At 37.7% G+C, this 16,201-nt stretch overlaps 1 protein-coding gene across 3 annotated transcripts in view; it reads right to left on the bottom strand.

Annotated features, from left to right (window-relative positions):
• Positions 1–1,393: 1,393 nt before the first annotated feature.
• Positions 1,394–16,201, bottom strand: part of ap2b1.S (adaptor related protein complex 2 subunit beta 1 S homeolog) — a 41,204-nt gene continuing 26,396 nt past the window's right edge. For all 3 annotated transcript variants that reach the window (XM_041584094.1, XM_018249623.2, XM_041584095.1), the window contains 8 exons: positions 14,769–14,810; positions 13,991–14,137; positions 13,003–13,148; positions 10,533–10,662; positions 9,104–9,188; positions 6,556–6,642; positions 3,007–3,161; positions 1,394–2,290 (listed from right to left, as the gene is read on the bottom strand). In XM_041584094.1, the coding sequence (XP_041440028.1) occupies positions 2,216–2,290; positions 3,007–3,161; positions 6,556–6,642; positions 9,104–9,188; positions 10,533–10,662; positions 13,003–13,148; positions 13,991–14,137; positions 14,769–14,810 (867 nt within the window). In that variant the 3' untranslated portion in view covers positions 1,394–2,215. The remainder of the gene's footprint in view (positions 2,291–3,006; positions 3,162–6,555; positions 6,643–9,103; positions 9,189–10,532; positions 10,663–13,002; positions 13,149–13,990; positions 14,138–14,768; positions 14,811–16,201) is intronic.

Genomic DNA, 16,201 nt, shown 5'->3' with positions numbered 1-16,201 from the left:
GGACTTCTCACCCCCTATGAGTGGCATTTGTCTCAGGTGCTCTGCCAGAGGGTTCTGCACAGTATCTTGGCTGTTCCCGGCACTGAACTCTTCTGGACAGAGTTCTCTGATGTTGGTCCTGGGATCTATTGGAGCCACTCTCCCAGCTTATGAGTCCAAGCCCCGAGTTCTCCTACCACCACTGGGACCACTTTGGCCTTTGCTTTCTACATCCTCTCTAGTTCCTTTTTCAGGGCTTGGTACTTCTCCAGACAGTACCAGTAATGTAACTAGATTGTGCCAGGCCCCCCTGCGGAAAAAAAACTCACATGCATTACCGGCTCACTCTCCGCTCATGGTGTGGGAAGGAGGAGAATTTATTTAAAGCTGGAAGGAGACCCTGCGGTCTTCCACCTGCTACCACGAGGTCTGCTTTCTCTATAGTTACTCCACTGTCTCCAGCACTGGGAACACTGCACATTTCTATTCCAAATCAAAATCAAATTATCAAATTTGTGTTATTCCTTAACAGAAAGTTCCTTGGCCTGCATTTGGTGCCTGTTACATTCCACAATTCTTATGTATTTCTTGGTTTTGCTTCAGAAACAGCATTTTTGATGTCATTGCAACATTTTTCTATTGGATTAAGATTGGGATCGGGCTGGTCACTCCATAATAATAATCTTGTTGGTCTATAACCAAGATGTTGCCTCTGGTGTATTTGGGGTTGTTGTCTTGTAGAAACATCCATTTCAAGGGCATTTCCTCTTCGGCATAAGGCAACATGCCCTCTTCAAGTATTTTGATGTATTGACACTGATTCATGATCCCTGGTATCTGATAAATAGGTCCAACACCATAGTAGTATAATAAAAATCCCCATATCATGATACTTGCGCCACCATCCTTCACTGTCTTCACAGTGTACTGTGACTTGAATTCAGTGTTGAAACTAGCCATTTTTCTTAGATTTACAGAGGGAATGAACTATAACCAGTATGCACAACATTTGCTGCCTTCCTTCCGTAAATAAGGGCCATAATTGACGCCTGTTTTTTCACACAACCTCACTTATTGAACTCCACACTGCTATTATTTGGAACAAGCCTTTAATTATTGATTCAATTACATAGAATCAAAACAATGATTGTATCAGGTTAATGATGTCAGACTGCTATTATTCTGAACACAACTGTACGTGCTGGGCAACCTTATCCTATTAAAAAGCAAGCCCTGTTAATATATTATTGTATATAGAACATAAATCACACTTTTACACTCAAGCTTCATAAAGGAAAGACTCTGACATAGTTTTTGTCCTTTTGTAGTGTGAAAAACCAAGGCTACCATGGTGAAAACTGGCTAAATATTAGCCATAAATGTCATGCAAAAGGAAAAACAGCACATTCTTTCCTGAAACATATTCTGTTCTAAGTTTTATTGGTACATTTTATTGTTCTTTGTTTGCAATACACAATATAACATTTTTATTCAGCTTAGAATACTTTCAGCATTGGCACGGAATGTAAATGTATGCATGGCAATGCTGAGAAGCAATGGTACATCACAGAAGAGGTGGTTATCTAAATGGTACAAACACATGTAAAGACTGGTCACGTTACCAAGTCTTGAAAAGTTACAAGATAGACACTTTGTGCTCACATAATATGTAGTTAGGCTAATTAAAAAGGTTGGAACCAGTTTTCATATTACATTTCATCTAACATCAAGTTAAGGGAGCTACTAAGTTACTACTGTGGTCTAGAATAATACAACAGACAACTCCACACAATGACAATAACTGGTTCTTAACCTGTGTCACATTGGAAAAGTCTTGGTCAGGAAACATCTAGCAATGCAGAATGAAGCATTTAGCAACTGTGTAGTCAAATAAATGGAGTACAAGACACAAACCTGAACAATGTAGGGGGTTCCAGTCTTCGTGAATTAGAAGAAAACTAAGGGCTAGAGTTGCCTGGTGTCTGACAATAACCCAAGCAGGCTTAATTCATTACATAGCACTAAAAGGCAAGTGGACCCACATGTGAATATAGATAACGAAATCAGAAGTGCTTCAGAATTTCTAAGAATTCAAGATAAAGGTTGTTTTTTTTCTTAAAACAGCCATGGGCTGGATTATCCACAAGAAATAAGAAGTCATTGGTATAGTTGACTCAGATTATATGGAGAGTATAAGTGTATATGTAGAACCAGGCTCATCTGAGAATTTTCACTTTCAGTTCTTTAGTATGGAGTCATACACTTGGTAAACATAGTTACACACCTCTGGGGCACGGCACTTCAAAGAAAGCTGGAAGGAAAATGAAAATACTTCAATCACTCGGCTGAAGGCTAGAATGCTATCACAATTTTTCACTTGTCATAATATACACAATTTTCTTATTTTGTGTGATTACAATGTGTTTGAATCTTCTATTTAACTGCTGGGTCAAAATTGGTGACTAGACTGGCTGTGAAGTTGGCTTTTAGCACCTTTTTGTCTCCAAACAGTATTACAGTTAGATCTAGGAGACTTGAATGAACACGTTTTAATGGTTATAGAGTATATTTCATTTGGTATGTGTTTTATGACAAACCTAACACAACTGTATTGCTGTACATTTACCGTAAGTGTCATCTCAACATACAGTCATTATTTGCATAAAGGTATAAAACTAGAAAAGCAGTATGGCTTAGGGCATGTTCTCTGATAGCTAGGGGGCAATGCCAGAATTACAAGAGCTTGTATTACTATAAATAGGCACAGCAAAAACAAAAATCTTGAGTTGACTGCACCAGAGAACCAGCAACCAATCAGCAACTTCTGTTTGAATTGGTTGCTCTGGGTTACCACACCAGGTACAAACTTGGCGACTTTTATGAAATTGCCCTTTGGACTCACTAAACATGCAGAATGTTGGCCTTAAATGAAGTGATGAACATAAAGGCTAGTATACCAGCTCTATTAGTTAAATATAGATAACTAAACACAAAGTCATAATTCAAAAGTGTAATGTGTCGCCTTACCGTATAATTGGGATTTCCTGGCTGGATCCTCAGTTCTGCTAGGATCCAAATACCATTGGTAAGTTTGAGAGATTGGTACAGCATATCCTGCCCTTCCACATTCCGCTTGGCAATGGTATACACGTTGTTATTCTGAAGCTTGCTGGAAACGTTGTCTATTCACATAATTAAACAAGAAAGAGATCAATTAGTCAATAGGTACAATGGCAATTACATTTGGAAGTTAATAATAGACAAGATTGACAGGTGGATAAATTACAAAAATGGTTGTGATTTAAAAATTTGGGAACTCAGGGAAGGGGAGCACTGTGTATAATTTATTTTACCAAGGTCCCTGTACTTTCTATTAAAATGTCAGTGTGGTTACCTATTAGGTGCCTTGCTCTGTGCATAGTTGTGGGCAAAGTTCCCAAAATGTACTCATGCAAAATCTAGACACTAATTCAAAAGCTTGAATTCATAAAATAAGGTAGATAGGGTTTCTTTAATAAGAAAGATGAGCTTCTCCATTCAATAGGGCGGATTTAAACAGTACAATGCATTTGCTAGATTTGCTTTCATTATTGTTCATCAGTGCAGTACCTATTGCCATACTTCACTTGAAAGAAACAAAATGGATTACACAAGTATAACAGCAAAGGGCCGCTTTTAATGGAATTTACAGTTGTATTCAGAATAATAGCAGTGTGTGTAAAAAAAAGCGAATAAAGCTAAAACTCCTTATAATAGTTTTTATTTCCATACACCAAAAATTGCCAATATTGCTTTCATCTGTCTACAAAATGTTGCACCATTTCTCTTTAGGCCAGTCAATGTGTTCCTGCCGATAGCTTGGCTTCTCATAGGGGTCTTCCAATTGTAACAGTAATCACAGGTAATCACAGGTTAGACCATCTTTGATCTTCCTGGAGCTGATCATTGGCTCAGTCTTTGCCATTTTGGCTATTCTTCTATCCATTTTAATGGTAGTTCTCCATTTTCTCTGGTGTTCCAGGTTTTGCTTGCCATTTTAAAGCATTTGAGATCATTTTAGCTTAGCAGCCTATCATTTTCTGTACTTCTTTACATGTTTCCCCAGTCCAATCAACTTTTTAATCAAAGTACACTGTTCTCCTGAACAATGTCTGGAACTACCCATTTTATTCCATTAATGATTGAATGACAGAGAATCAGCAGCATGCATGTCATGACTGTTGGGTCTGTTGGTTTTCTATTACTCTACTACAGCTACTAGTAAATTACTTGCCATGTAGAAATATAATTTGTACCAAAAACAATGCTTGATCAGGGTAGTGATGTCGGACTGCTATTATTCTGGACACAACTATAAATCAATCTTATATGAAAAAGCATGTTAGAATAATCACAGATACACACGCAGTGATTCTACAGGGCAACGAAAAAGCCAATTTTCCCCCTAAATACTATAACAGAAGATTAAATTCCTTGAATAAGAGCACATTTCTGATCTAATGTTATGGCTAAACAGCTCCCTTTCTGGTTTTACAATATGGGGATAAAAATGAAAGCTCTAAGAATAAAAATACGATGGAGAAGAAATCCAGTCCAGTTAGCGCAGGCTACATTTAAGAAAGGATCATTTATTGAAGCAAAATACTTCTCCTTGGAGGCTTTTTTGTGACATAATTTTAGCAGTAAATTGCAGCTAGTGTACAAAGGATCTTCACATGGCTGAGCTAGTGAGTGGTGTAGGCAGATACAGCTACAGATGCATAATACACAGCAGATGCCTGCACATATCCAGACTCCAGTTACAGTCAGGACAGCATTTCCAAGTAGATACTAGCAGGCAGTGTCATTCCCTCTGCCATGGGCGCACAGATGTTACTGACAGCTAAAGGATCACAGTTCTGATTTATAACCCGCAGCACTGAATACATTGAATGCAGCAAGGGTTGATTTGCTTCTTATGGTGGAAAACAATAGCAGGCACTCTTTAATGATCAGCTGCAGCGCACATTGTGCTTTGATATACTTTCACATGCTCAAGCTGCTGGCACACATCCGTGGTATTCCCAAGGCATCTATGGGTTAACTCTCCATCTCACACAATGTTATTCCTGCAGATGGTCATGTGACCGAGTGCTATTTTTAGCAAGCATCACTCTCAGTGCTAAGCGGCTGAACTGAAATCCACTGCACTGCTTTCCACAATGTTCCCCATATTTCTATGCAGGAGAGAGCGGGTGGTCTGGGCACATGAGTGCATGTGGTGGAGATAATAGAATAACAGGTTCACTCTTAAAGCAAACGGTTGACTTTGGGGTATTAACTGCCTGCACCTCTTTATCTGTCAGCTGGAAAAATAGGACACTCCCCTGGGGCACAAATGAAGGTGCAGGTCACCCCTTAGCACCTTATGCCGCTTACACTTTAACCACAGCACATCGGTGGGTCACTAACCAAAGGTTATGTAAGGCTTTCAGTTAAGTGCATTCAGGTAATAGCCATACGTGATGTGCTTAAAGCAGTCTGCCATAAAAGCTAATTCTACACTGTGTAGTTTTAAATAACCAAACTGCATTTCAGATTCAGTTTGAATGAGAATAGGAGTGAAAATTGAGCAACCATGGCTTTTGCAGGTAACAATCTCAGTCTTCTGCCATCTGCATACCTGACTCCTCTTTCATACCCCTTCCTCCTTTGTTTGTAATCTTCTCTCACTTTTTTTTATGGTTCCTTTTGTTTTTATTTATGTTATTGACCAATATCCGAACACAGTTTATGGTCTTTTTAAAAATAAATGAACAGTGTGTCCGGAAGTCACTGGAATTATAAAGCAACTAATAAATCACAGCAAACAAGGCTACTAATGACCACTTCTCTTTCACTATGATGTATCATTTCATTGAAGTGGCTGATGCCATTTACTAAAAAAAAAACCATCTGTGAGCTTCACCTATGGTCTTGGTAGAATCATCTTCATTGTCTGAGACAGACCTAGCCAACAGAAGGCCCTGCAATCATCATCACAGTGAACAGTTGTAAGCTCAGCAGGTCATGGACACTCCACCTTCAGCTCTATATTGTTCTCATGTGAATACATCAGTGAGATCAGAGAGGATGAACACTGATGAAGCATGAGACATATAGGAGAATAAAGCACTGCACATGACAAAACCCTTCCCCCTCACTTGGTCTGATCAAAGCAATCCAAGTGGGGAACACTTCAGAGCTGCAAAATCGACTCCTTCCATAGGAGAATCTGAAGGTGACTTCTGATTATGCAGGTTTATGTGACCCCTCAATATGATAGTTTGACCCATCATTAGGCTGATTTGTAAACCGCAATAACCTTAAAGTGGCCGAGGATTTCTGCCAGTGCAAATCTAGGACACGCATGTCTTCAAAGATAAAGGATAAAAGGATAGCTTGACAAGAATCCTACTAGTATTTAGTGTCCACTGACAATGCTCTGCATAAAAGTGAAGGAATCATCCAAAATTCATGTAAAATATGCTTGTTCTCCCGAAAACATTTTAACAGTAAGGCAAGTTTAAACCTTAGCTTATTGGAATTTTCTCTTACCTGCATTCAAATGACAATCTTTGATCTGAAACTGCAGCTCATTCTCATTTGGGATGTCCTTCCATGTGGCCAGGAAGACTTGACGTTCTGTGAAAGAGACAGCACATGCACATGTATAATATAAAGAAACCGTGTATGCCATAGGGCAGGGATCCCCAACCTTTTGAACCGTGAGCAACATTCCAAGCCAGGAATTCAGAAATAAGCACCTGCTTTGAGGCCACTGGGAGCAACATTCAAGGGGTTGGAGAGCAACAACACATACCATGTCTGAATGTCTATTTGCAAAAGCTGAAGGTTATGATTTGATGGGTCCATCTGGGCTACAGGTTTAGCATACTGCATCTTTGGAAACAGTGGTTGAATCAGAGGCAATTGAACTACACTTATCAGTAGAGTTGCACACCATTACTAAACAGTCAGCCTATCTGTCATAGTTTCAATATTGTAAATAGCTCATGGATATGTATTCAAATATGATTCATATGATTCTTATTTGTAACAAAATACTAATTTGGCAAAATGAGGAAATAAGAGTACATAACCAAGAAAATCAGGCCAACATTGAATGTGTTTCTCTGCAAAAAAGCTGTTAGAGAAATCTCAGTACCCATGACTGCTGGCCCCATATGCCATTTCTACAATGATGTACACCTGTAAGTATCCCCATGGGGCAGAATTTGGCCCCAAAATACACATTTAAGTGTTTTAGGGCAAAAATATACCAGATACTTTAAGCAATGCCAATAAAATAAAGCAGATACTTTAAGCAATGCCAGTCATAGATGTTAGAGCCCCTGCCACATTTTAGAGCTGGTAGAGAAAACGCCTCATACCTTAACCTTAATAAATGGTTAATCTTGCAGAAAATTGCCTAGAAATTGCCCAAAGTTACTGTGGATGGAAGTATCCAGACTTGCATTGGAGTTGGTGGTTTTGAGTAAGTAAGTAAGCCAGGAGCGCAGAATCGCCGTTTAAATCGGCGTTTTACACCATAAAATGTGCCTTGCACCTACAAATAAATAATTTCTTGTCGACAACTGCGTAATCCTAAATGAGAAAGTTTTCACTCTATAGGTCTACAGTGAGCATTTGGCTTCGTGCAACAACTAAAACCACTGAATTCTACACCGCTTATCTGGTATCTGCTATGAAAATATACACCCTATAGCCCAATTTCAATAATGGAGAAGTACACTGGTCACTGCTGATTAAAATTATATTAACTATAATAACAACTCATCAAACAGGGATTTAACATGATCAAGAGCCAGAAGATTAACTAATCTATACTAAATATTGGGGCTCATTTATAAAAACTGGGCACATTTGCATAATGGGCATTAACCCAAAGCAACCAACCGGTGACTGTCTTTTTCTTAGGCAGCTGCAGGCAGAACAATGAAAGCAAACATTTGATTAGCTGGCATAGACTGCTGTTCAGGTGCAAATTTGCCAAGCGTTAATAAATGAGCCCCAATGGGTTTAAGGTGCTACTGGTCTAGCAAACCATTTTCAATCAACCAGAAGGTATTATTTACTTGTCACCAAGATACTGTCAAATTTGGTAAATCTTGGCACGGTTTATCACATTACTGGATATAATTTCAAGATCTTTAGCCATGGCAAAGATGGTTCAAACCAACAGAGCAAGAAATGCAAGTGTCTGTAAAGCAGATAGATACTATAATTAACATGCTTTCATGCACATAACAGGATTCTGACACAATCACCAAGAGACATAAGAGTTTGTGTTGTCATAATTCACGATTTAACCACTGGCATTGTTAGACTGGGAATACATTATACTAAATTACTACTCTTACAGCATTGGAACATTTTACAGCTTTTCCTAGTAGTTGAACGTTAAGATGTCCTTCAGCACAGGACCAAACCTAATAAATCCAGGCTATAATCTGTAAGCACTGCTGCAAATGTCTCTGCATAACCAATGTCTGCCTCCAATACCTTTTTATAGCTCCCCTGTTGGGTTTTTAAACTCCAAGTAAGCCCCCAGTAGAGAAGGTACCAGCTAGCATGGAGTTAGCACAATCTTTACATTTGAGAGGAACTACCATGCTCCATTACCAAATGCAGTATAATGTAATAGAAATGCATGCTATACCAAACAAAATCATGATAAATTGCCAATATTGCATTTTATATGCATCCTACAGAAGAATTTAAATGTCATCAGTTTTCGGACTGGCCCACAGGGATACCAGGAAAACTCCCGGTGGGCCCAGGTGTCAGTGAGCTCTCCTGCTTCAAAACATTTGGCATATTTCACGGCCATTACCTATTTCTATGAGAACAAAGAGACTAAATAGATTGAATATATCATGTAAAGAAAAGAGACTAGCAGAATAGAGGTTGCACAAGGAGAGGAATTATAATAATACTGAGAGTGGGTCAATGATCTAAGGTCTTTTTGTGGGCCCCTGGTCTAAGGTTTTTGGGTGGGCCCTTGGTGTCCCAGTCCGACATTGAATGTCATCACTAAACCTTACAAGTTGGTTTATTTTGGTAACATTGTGCCTTAACTTACCCATTTTGCCATCTTCCACAAACAGCACATGTAGAGGGATGAGGCAACTGAAGTAGAACACGTCAATATTATTTTTCACGGCCACCTAGAGTGAAACGTAAGAATTGTGGCAGGTTCATAGCAATCCTTTAGCCAATATCAAGGTTTCACAACAGCTATTAACACTTTTTAAGCAGCTTCTCAGAATTCATCTTCTCAGCCACAAAACTGACAAGTATACATCTACACAGTTCTATAAACAAGTGGGTGGCTTTTTAATTACAACCCGGTTAAAGAACTTGTACAATGACCTGATCCATTTTATGCCTTCTGGCTATTTTCTTGCCTTGCATAAATTAAACAAAATATGGTAAATGTTCACATTTAGTACTGGAATTTGCCAAGTGTATTATGTGCAGAGTTTCCTTTTTACTCACCATTGCTGTGTAATATGATATTGCTATAGCTCAATAAATATAGACATTACATAATCATCTGGGTCATACATACATACATAAGATATGTCCTGAAGCTTGCTTGATTTAGCATTTACTCTGAATGCACTGCTAACTCCAACTAAACTATACTTAGAAAGCAGGTTTTGATGTGATTATTCTGTTCCCCAGAGTACTCATAAATGAACAAAACCCTGACAGCCAGTTAAGACCCAAGAGACAGAACACTGCCTCAGTATGGCCTTGTTCAAATCAATTTCCTAGCTCCATGTAACTGAATTATAGTACATCAATGACACAACTCTTATCTATTGAGCAATATGAAAGTCAGCTATAGGTCTATTTCATCCTCCATCCACATACAAAAGTATGAACTTGAAACATTAATGATACCCATGTAAAAAATATGATGCTGGTTTATTTGGGATTAGTTTCAGGTAGAGGTCAAGGGAGTAGTGTTGCACACCTGTTTGTTAAAGGAAACTATACATTTAAAAGCTACAAAAGTATAAATGTACAAAAATAGTAAGTAGCTGCACCATATTATAAACAAAACTCCTGCCTAGGGGTCCCAGACACACCAGTAGTGTGGTGTTCACATTTTTGGCTTTACCATAGTGGGTAATGATCGGCGCATTCACCCATGAATTTTGTATGTAAAAAAATGAATGATCTCTGCTATGCTCTTTAAAGCATAAATAGGCAAAATGAGCAATGTGTTATTATTCTAATCTGACACTAGATTTTCAACATACGTACAATAATATTTAAATTTAAAAAGTGAATAAAAACGAAGTTGTAAAATCATATCCTTTCTGTTCAGATGAAATACCCGACAAATACAAATGCTATGAAATGGCATCATTTCTGAAAAAGCCTGGCACTAGTTAATAGAGTCTTTTGGTAATAAATGGTAATAAGCCCCACATCATGATCATAAAAACTGCTACAATGTAAAAAAAGGAGATTACATTTAAAAAGGTGATATACATTACCTGGAGATTGTTAAGGGGCTCCATTTTCATAACAGGCCCAAGAGTGTTAAGAGGAAGAGAAATGTCAATACTTTGGTTGGGCATGAGGGGTGTATGAATGGCCAGAGGGGCACTGGGAATGACACCAAAGCTAAGGAGAAAAAACAGAAAGAAATTAGATACTTCTGCACAATCCACGTGTCATGAAATAATTATTAGGGTAACTATCATTTCTTAAATCAACTATCGCAGCATGTGCTGAGAATCCAGTGTGACATGATGCAGGAAACTGCTCAAAATCAGCAGATGTAAGGGGCTGCTCTCACGTGGTACAGGTACAAAAGCACAGCACAAAACTAGCTAGACTGAAAAAAGCAGGGCGATACACAGAGATTGCAAATCAGCCAATTAGATAATACCTAATGTACACTTCATAATCCAATTATTCAGTGTCCACACATGAATTTACCTTCAGTTGACATTATATTAAGAAAATGAATCAATCACAACATCCTTTAAGGCAGGGGTTCACCAAGCTTTTTTACCCGTGAGCAACATTTAAATGTAAAATGAGTAGGGGAGCAACACAAGCATGAAAAAAAGTCTCTGGGTGCCAAATAAGTGCTGTGATTAGGTAGCCCCTATGTGGACTGGCAGTCTACAGGAGGCTATGTTTGGCAGTACAACTGTTTTATTTGCAACCAAAAGTTGCCTCTAAGCCTGGAAAACAAAAATAAGCACCTGCTTTGTGGCCAGTGGGAGCAACATCCATGGGGTTGGTGAGCAACATGTTGCCCACGAGCCAATGGTTGGGGATCACTGCTTAAAGGCATAACAAGTAGTTGTCTTGCCTATTCTGTTGAGACTAATTTTGGCAGTTCACTTTCCCACAATGTTTTTGGGCCCTCTTTACTGCTTGCATTGGTCAATAGTTGCTGCTAGTTTGTACGAATTTAAATATCCTTTCCTAATTTTATATCTTTGCATTATATAGTGATGCTTTATAAATACTTCAGAATAATATAGAAACTGGCTCACAGAAGAGTTTTTTTCAGTAAGCTGAATGTTAATCACTCTCGGACCTCTACAGTAAACTAAGCCTGACTTTCCATTTGATCCTTACTTTTAATTTAATTTAATTTAATGACCAAGACCTTCTGTGTTACTTAACACACTATATCTACTGTTTTATCTGAACACTTTTTATGGTTGTTTTTTCCTTTTTTTCATTTATTATGTTTCACTGTATACGGTAACTGGGAATAAAAACAGTTCCCTTTAAAAAAAAAAAAAAAAAAGTGCACCTTCTCAAATTTGCCAACCATACCAAATTTGTGCCTATCAATGAAGAGAAATAGGCCATGATACATGCAAGATTTGCAGCTTAGGGCAGATTTATCTGAAATTAGAGCTCACAACAGAAAAACTCACCCATTATCTATTTATTCCTATGGGAATTTTTAGAAGTGTAATTATCAAATGGCAAACTATGACTGTCACCAATAAAAATCCCATAGGAATGAAAAGAAAGTAGTCAGTTTTTCCGGTCATGAGCTCTAATTTCACACTTTGGGGATTACTGGACGATTACCAATATTTTATGACCTTCTGACCAAATAGAACATCCCTTCTGTATTACAGAAAGTAGTTTAGAGGACGAATATTCTACAGGACAGAGGAGTAGTGAGAAAACTTTTTATAGGCTGAATAATCAGTAGTAAGAATTGTCACTTAAAAAAAACTATACCCAAAAATGAATACTTAAGCATCAGATCTCTTGCCTTGAACCACCATTCCATGATGGTCTGTAACAAAGTGTTGAAGCAAAAGACAGAACTCTGTCTGCTAATTGGCTCATGTGACCTAACAAGTATGGTATGTTTGTGTGCACAGTGAATCGTACAATGCCAGGGGGAGGCCCTTATTTTTTAAAATGCTTAAAATTTTCTATTTATGATTACCCAATGGCATACTAGAAAAGTATATTATTATGAAAATGGGTAATTTACATGAAGCAGGGTTTTACATATGAGCTGTTTTATGCAATATCTTTTTAGAGAGACCTACATTGTTTCAGGGGTATAGTTTTCTTTTAACAGATTTCTCAAACACTTGTCCTTTTTTAACAATAATGTTAAATATCATTATATTATAAACACTTCTGTTTAATTTGCAGTACTGCAACAATGCTGGTAATTTATTAAATTACAGCTGAATCATGTGACATATAGATTTGTACACATGGAAACAAAGAGCCCAGAGAGATATAAAGTAATAGAAATATGAAACATGACTACAATGTTGAAGAACCCAGTGGGCTGATCTAAAGCAAACACCTTATGAAGAAGCTGACCCTTCTGGGTGAAAGGCATAAAGGACCTTATTCTGTAAGCTACACAGGGCAGGGACAGATATACTGTAGATAAATAATCTCTGTGAAGTGCAGATAAACATGTTACCACTATAACAAACACAAATGTAAGTGTCTCACCTGTTCTTATTAAATTGTATTGCAAAGTCAGTCATGTGCTGCAGAGCTTTGTTGGTGAAAGTCATATCCATGTAGATATGTGCTTGCCTGTGGGAGAATGTACCAGAGATCTCCAAGCCTTTGGCTTTTACAGCAGGTAACCAGACCTGTGAGAAATATTCCAGAGTTTCATGAGTTGCAAAAAGTGTTATTTACATCACAAGTACAAAAAACTCACATACATTTAAAGGGCTACTGTCATTGGAAAACATGTTTTTGTTCAAAATGTATCAGTTAATATTGCTTCTCCAGCAGACTTCTGCACTGAAATACATTTCTCAAAAGAGCAAACTGTTTTTTTATGTTTAATTCTGAAATGTGACATGGGTCTAGACATATTGTCCGTTTTTCAGGTGCCCACAGTCATGTGACTTGTGCTCTGATAAACTTCAGTCACTCTTTACTGCTGTACTGCAAGTTTGAGTTATACCCCCCCCCCGCTGCAGCAAAACAATGGGAAGGTAAAAAGATAACAGCCCCCTAGTAGATAGCACTCAATACTAAAAATCCCACGAGACACCTTCAGTTACATTACGTAGGAGAAACAATTATTGTAGCAATGCAGTATATCTAAAAACATAGAAATCTATAATGTGCTAGTGCGTTTTTAGCAGTGGTGTCTCCCAGGAGATAAAACTGAGCTTGCTAAATACAGCACTTCCACCACCACTCCTAACTATTATGGTCTAAGAGCTAAGACATAAGCAAATCATAAAAAAGAACAAAAGATAAGTAAGAGTGTGATCAATTGGGGTGGGGTAGTTTGGTGGAAGTGGAAATAAAAAATAGGTACTTAAACGTGAAACATTTAAGTGCAGGAAATGAAGTTATAACAGGTTTTCTAGTTCGAATGCATGCTTATGGTTGCTATTACAGACAATAAAAATGATGGCCAATCTTGTGTGTAAAGTTAACATTTCACAGAAATAAGTGTATGGAACCGACATACAGCTTTTTGGGCTGCATATCCTCCAGGTGCCATCCCAATACCAGAAGAGAGTTCAAACAAGTCATTCAGTCCACTGCTAACCACTGCTGGTGTAGGGGATGGAGCGAATGTTGCCGGGACTGAGGACGGAATGAAGGTTTGCCCAACCTGTGATCCAATAAAATAGTAAAGTAAGTTAAGAATTTAGGCAGTTTATTTATTATTATTATTATTATTATTATTAACATGTATTTATATAGCGCCAACATATTTCGTAGCAGTAAAGTAAAGTAAATGTGTTTATACAACTAAATCACATGAATTACATACATAGAACATATGGAGTTACATACATCACAATCAATACCGGTACAAAAGGTGAGGAAGGTCCTGTGCAGAAAGAGCTTACAATCTAAAGTTTAGTGTAAATTGTAGCTTTCATACTCTCTGCAGTTACTTACAAATACACAACATAAACATTTTTAGATAAAAAGATTATCATATACCTATATTATATACCTTTTCATGCCTCTGCTTTTTACCTGCAGCCACTTGCCTAATAGAACAGATACCTTCCTTTTAGAAACTACAAGGCTCTGCAAGCTTTAGGAATTCATTAGGGAAAATACTGGGAACCATCACTTTCCTGTTCTGTTAACTGCCTTATAATAGTTATATATAATCTAATTATTATGGAATGCTTCCAGATTCTGTACAAGTATTCTGGACATAAAATTTGAATCCAAAAGGAACATGGCGTGCGGTGTACTGTGGGACAATGCATTTTTAATCCACTTACCGCTGGACTTCCACCAATGCCGCCACCAAGGTCACTTCCCAGCTAGGAAAAAAAACACAAAGTCAGCACAAATAAATTTGAAACAAGACCAATTCTTATGACAGCTCGGGATCCTGTACCTAATTCACTTAGAACATTTATTCTCTTTTCTTGTCTCACCTGAGCACATTCTTTTAAGTGAATTTAAATGAAAAACTGTTAGTAATGATTTATGTGTCTAAATACAAAAATCTATGTGCGGTTGACATTTGTTTTTGTGTGCCGGTGTCAAGTACACTGCTTAGAGGGAAGGCTGCTATTAAAACAGGATCTGTGAATGTAATGAAGGCACAGCTTCTGAATCAAAGGGTTGCCCTTTCCTGGGCATTTCAAAGAGCAGATTATTATTCAACAAAAAAGCAGATAAATATTAAATAAAAAAAATCCTGTTAGCTCCATGCTGAAGCACCCAACAGCACTAAGTTAACCGTTTCCTTGCCAGAAAATCCCGGAAAATAGGGAGAATAATGTGCATTGGGCAATACCTGGAACAAACTTGAAGGGCCCTTAAGACAAAAGGCTCAGCAATCAATATACATTTTAAGGAATCATTAGTTTAACACTTGGGTCTTTACATGCCTTTGACAAAGCCACTAACATCTGATGAATGATCAATGAAATCACCAGGATAAAACCTCCTACATTTAGGTCTCTTCTATATCTACATAATATCTACAAATTAAAGGAAAACTATACCCCCCAAACAATGTAGGTCTCTATTAAAAGATACTGAGTAAAACAGCTCATGTGTAAAACCCTGCTTCATGTAAATGAACCATTATCATAATAATATACTTTTTTAGTAGTATGTGCCATTGGGTAATCATAAATAGAAAATTGCCATTTTAAAAAATAAGGGCCGCCCCCTGAGATCGTAAGATTCACTGTGCACACATACAAACCACATGTAAGGTCACATGAGCCAATTAACAGACAAAGTTCTGCCTTTTGCTTCCTCACTTCTTCCTGTTACAGTTAGTGTTGTAGTATTTCTGGTCAGGTGATCTCTGAGGCTGCACAGATAGAGTCACAAAATGGTGGTTCAAGGCAAGAGATATAAAAGGGCAAGATTCTTTAATATGTCATTCAATTTGATATAAACTATCTGTTGCTTCAGTATTCATTTTGGGGGTATAGTTTTCCTTTAATTACATGGAAAAGTGCATATCCAGTCGTTAGTTGTGCAATATTTAAAAGAGGGGATTACTGTTTCTTGGGTGTATTTTTCTGTGCCAATCTGCAAAGATGAACTGTGCCTTTAAAAGGATATTTATCAAGGTGTCTTGTCTATTCCTCTTATTCAGTGATGACATATATGTCATGTATGTATCCAGTGTACAGTATCACAAGTTATGTTTATTTACATACAGCAATAATGGCACATCCTTGCTTCA

Source organism: Xenopus laevis, chromosome 2S (assembly GCF_017654675.1).
Source record: "Xenopus laevis strain J_2021 chromosome 2S, Xenopus_laevis_v10.1, whole genome shotgun sequence".
Taxonomy (NCBI): Eukaryota; Metazoa; Chordata; class Amphibia; order Anura; family Pipidae; genus Xenopus; species Xenopus laevis.
This window is presented reverse-complemented; position numbering and strand designations above follow the sequence as displayed.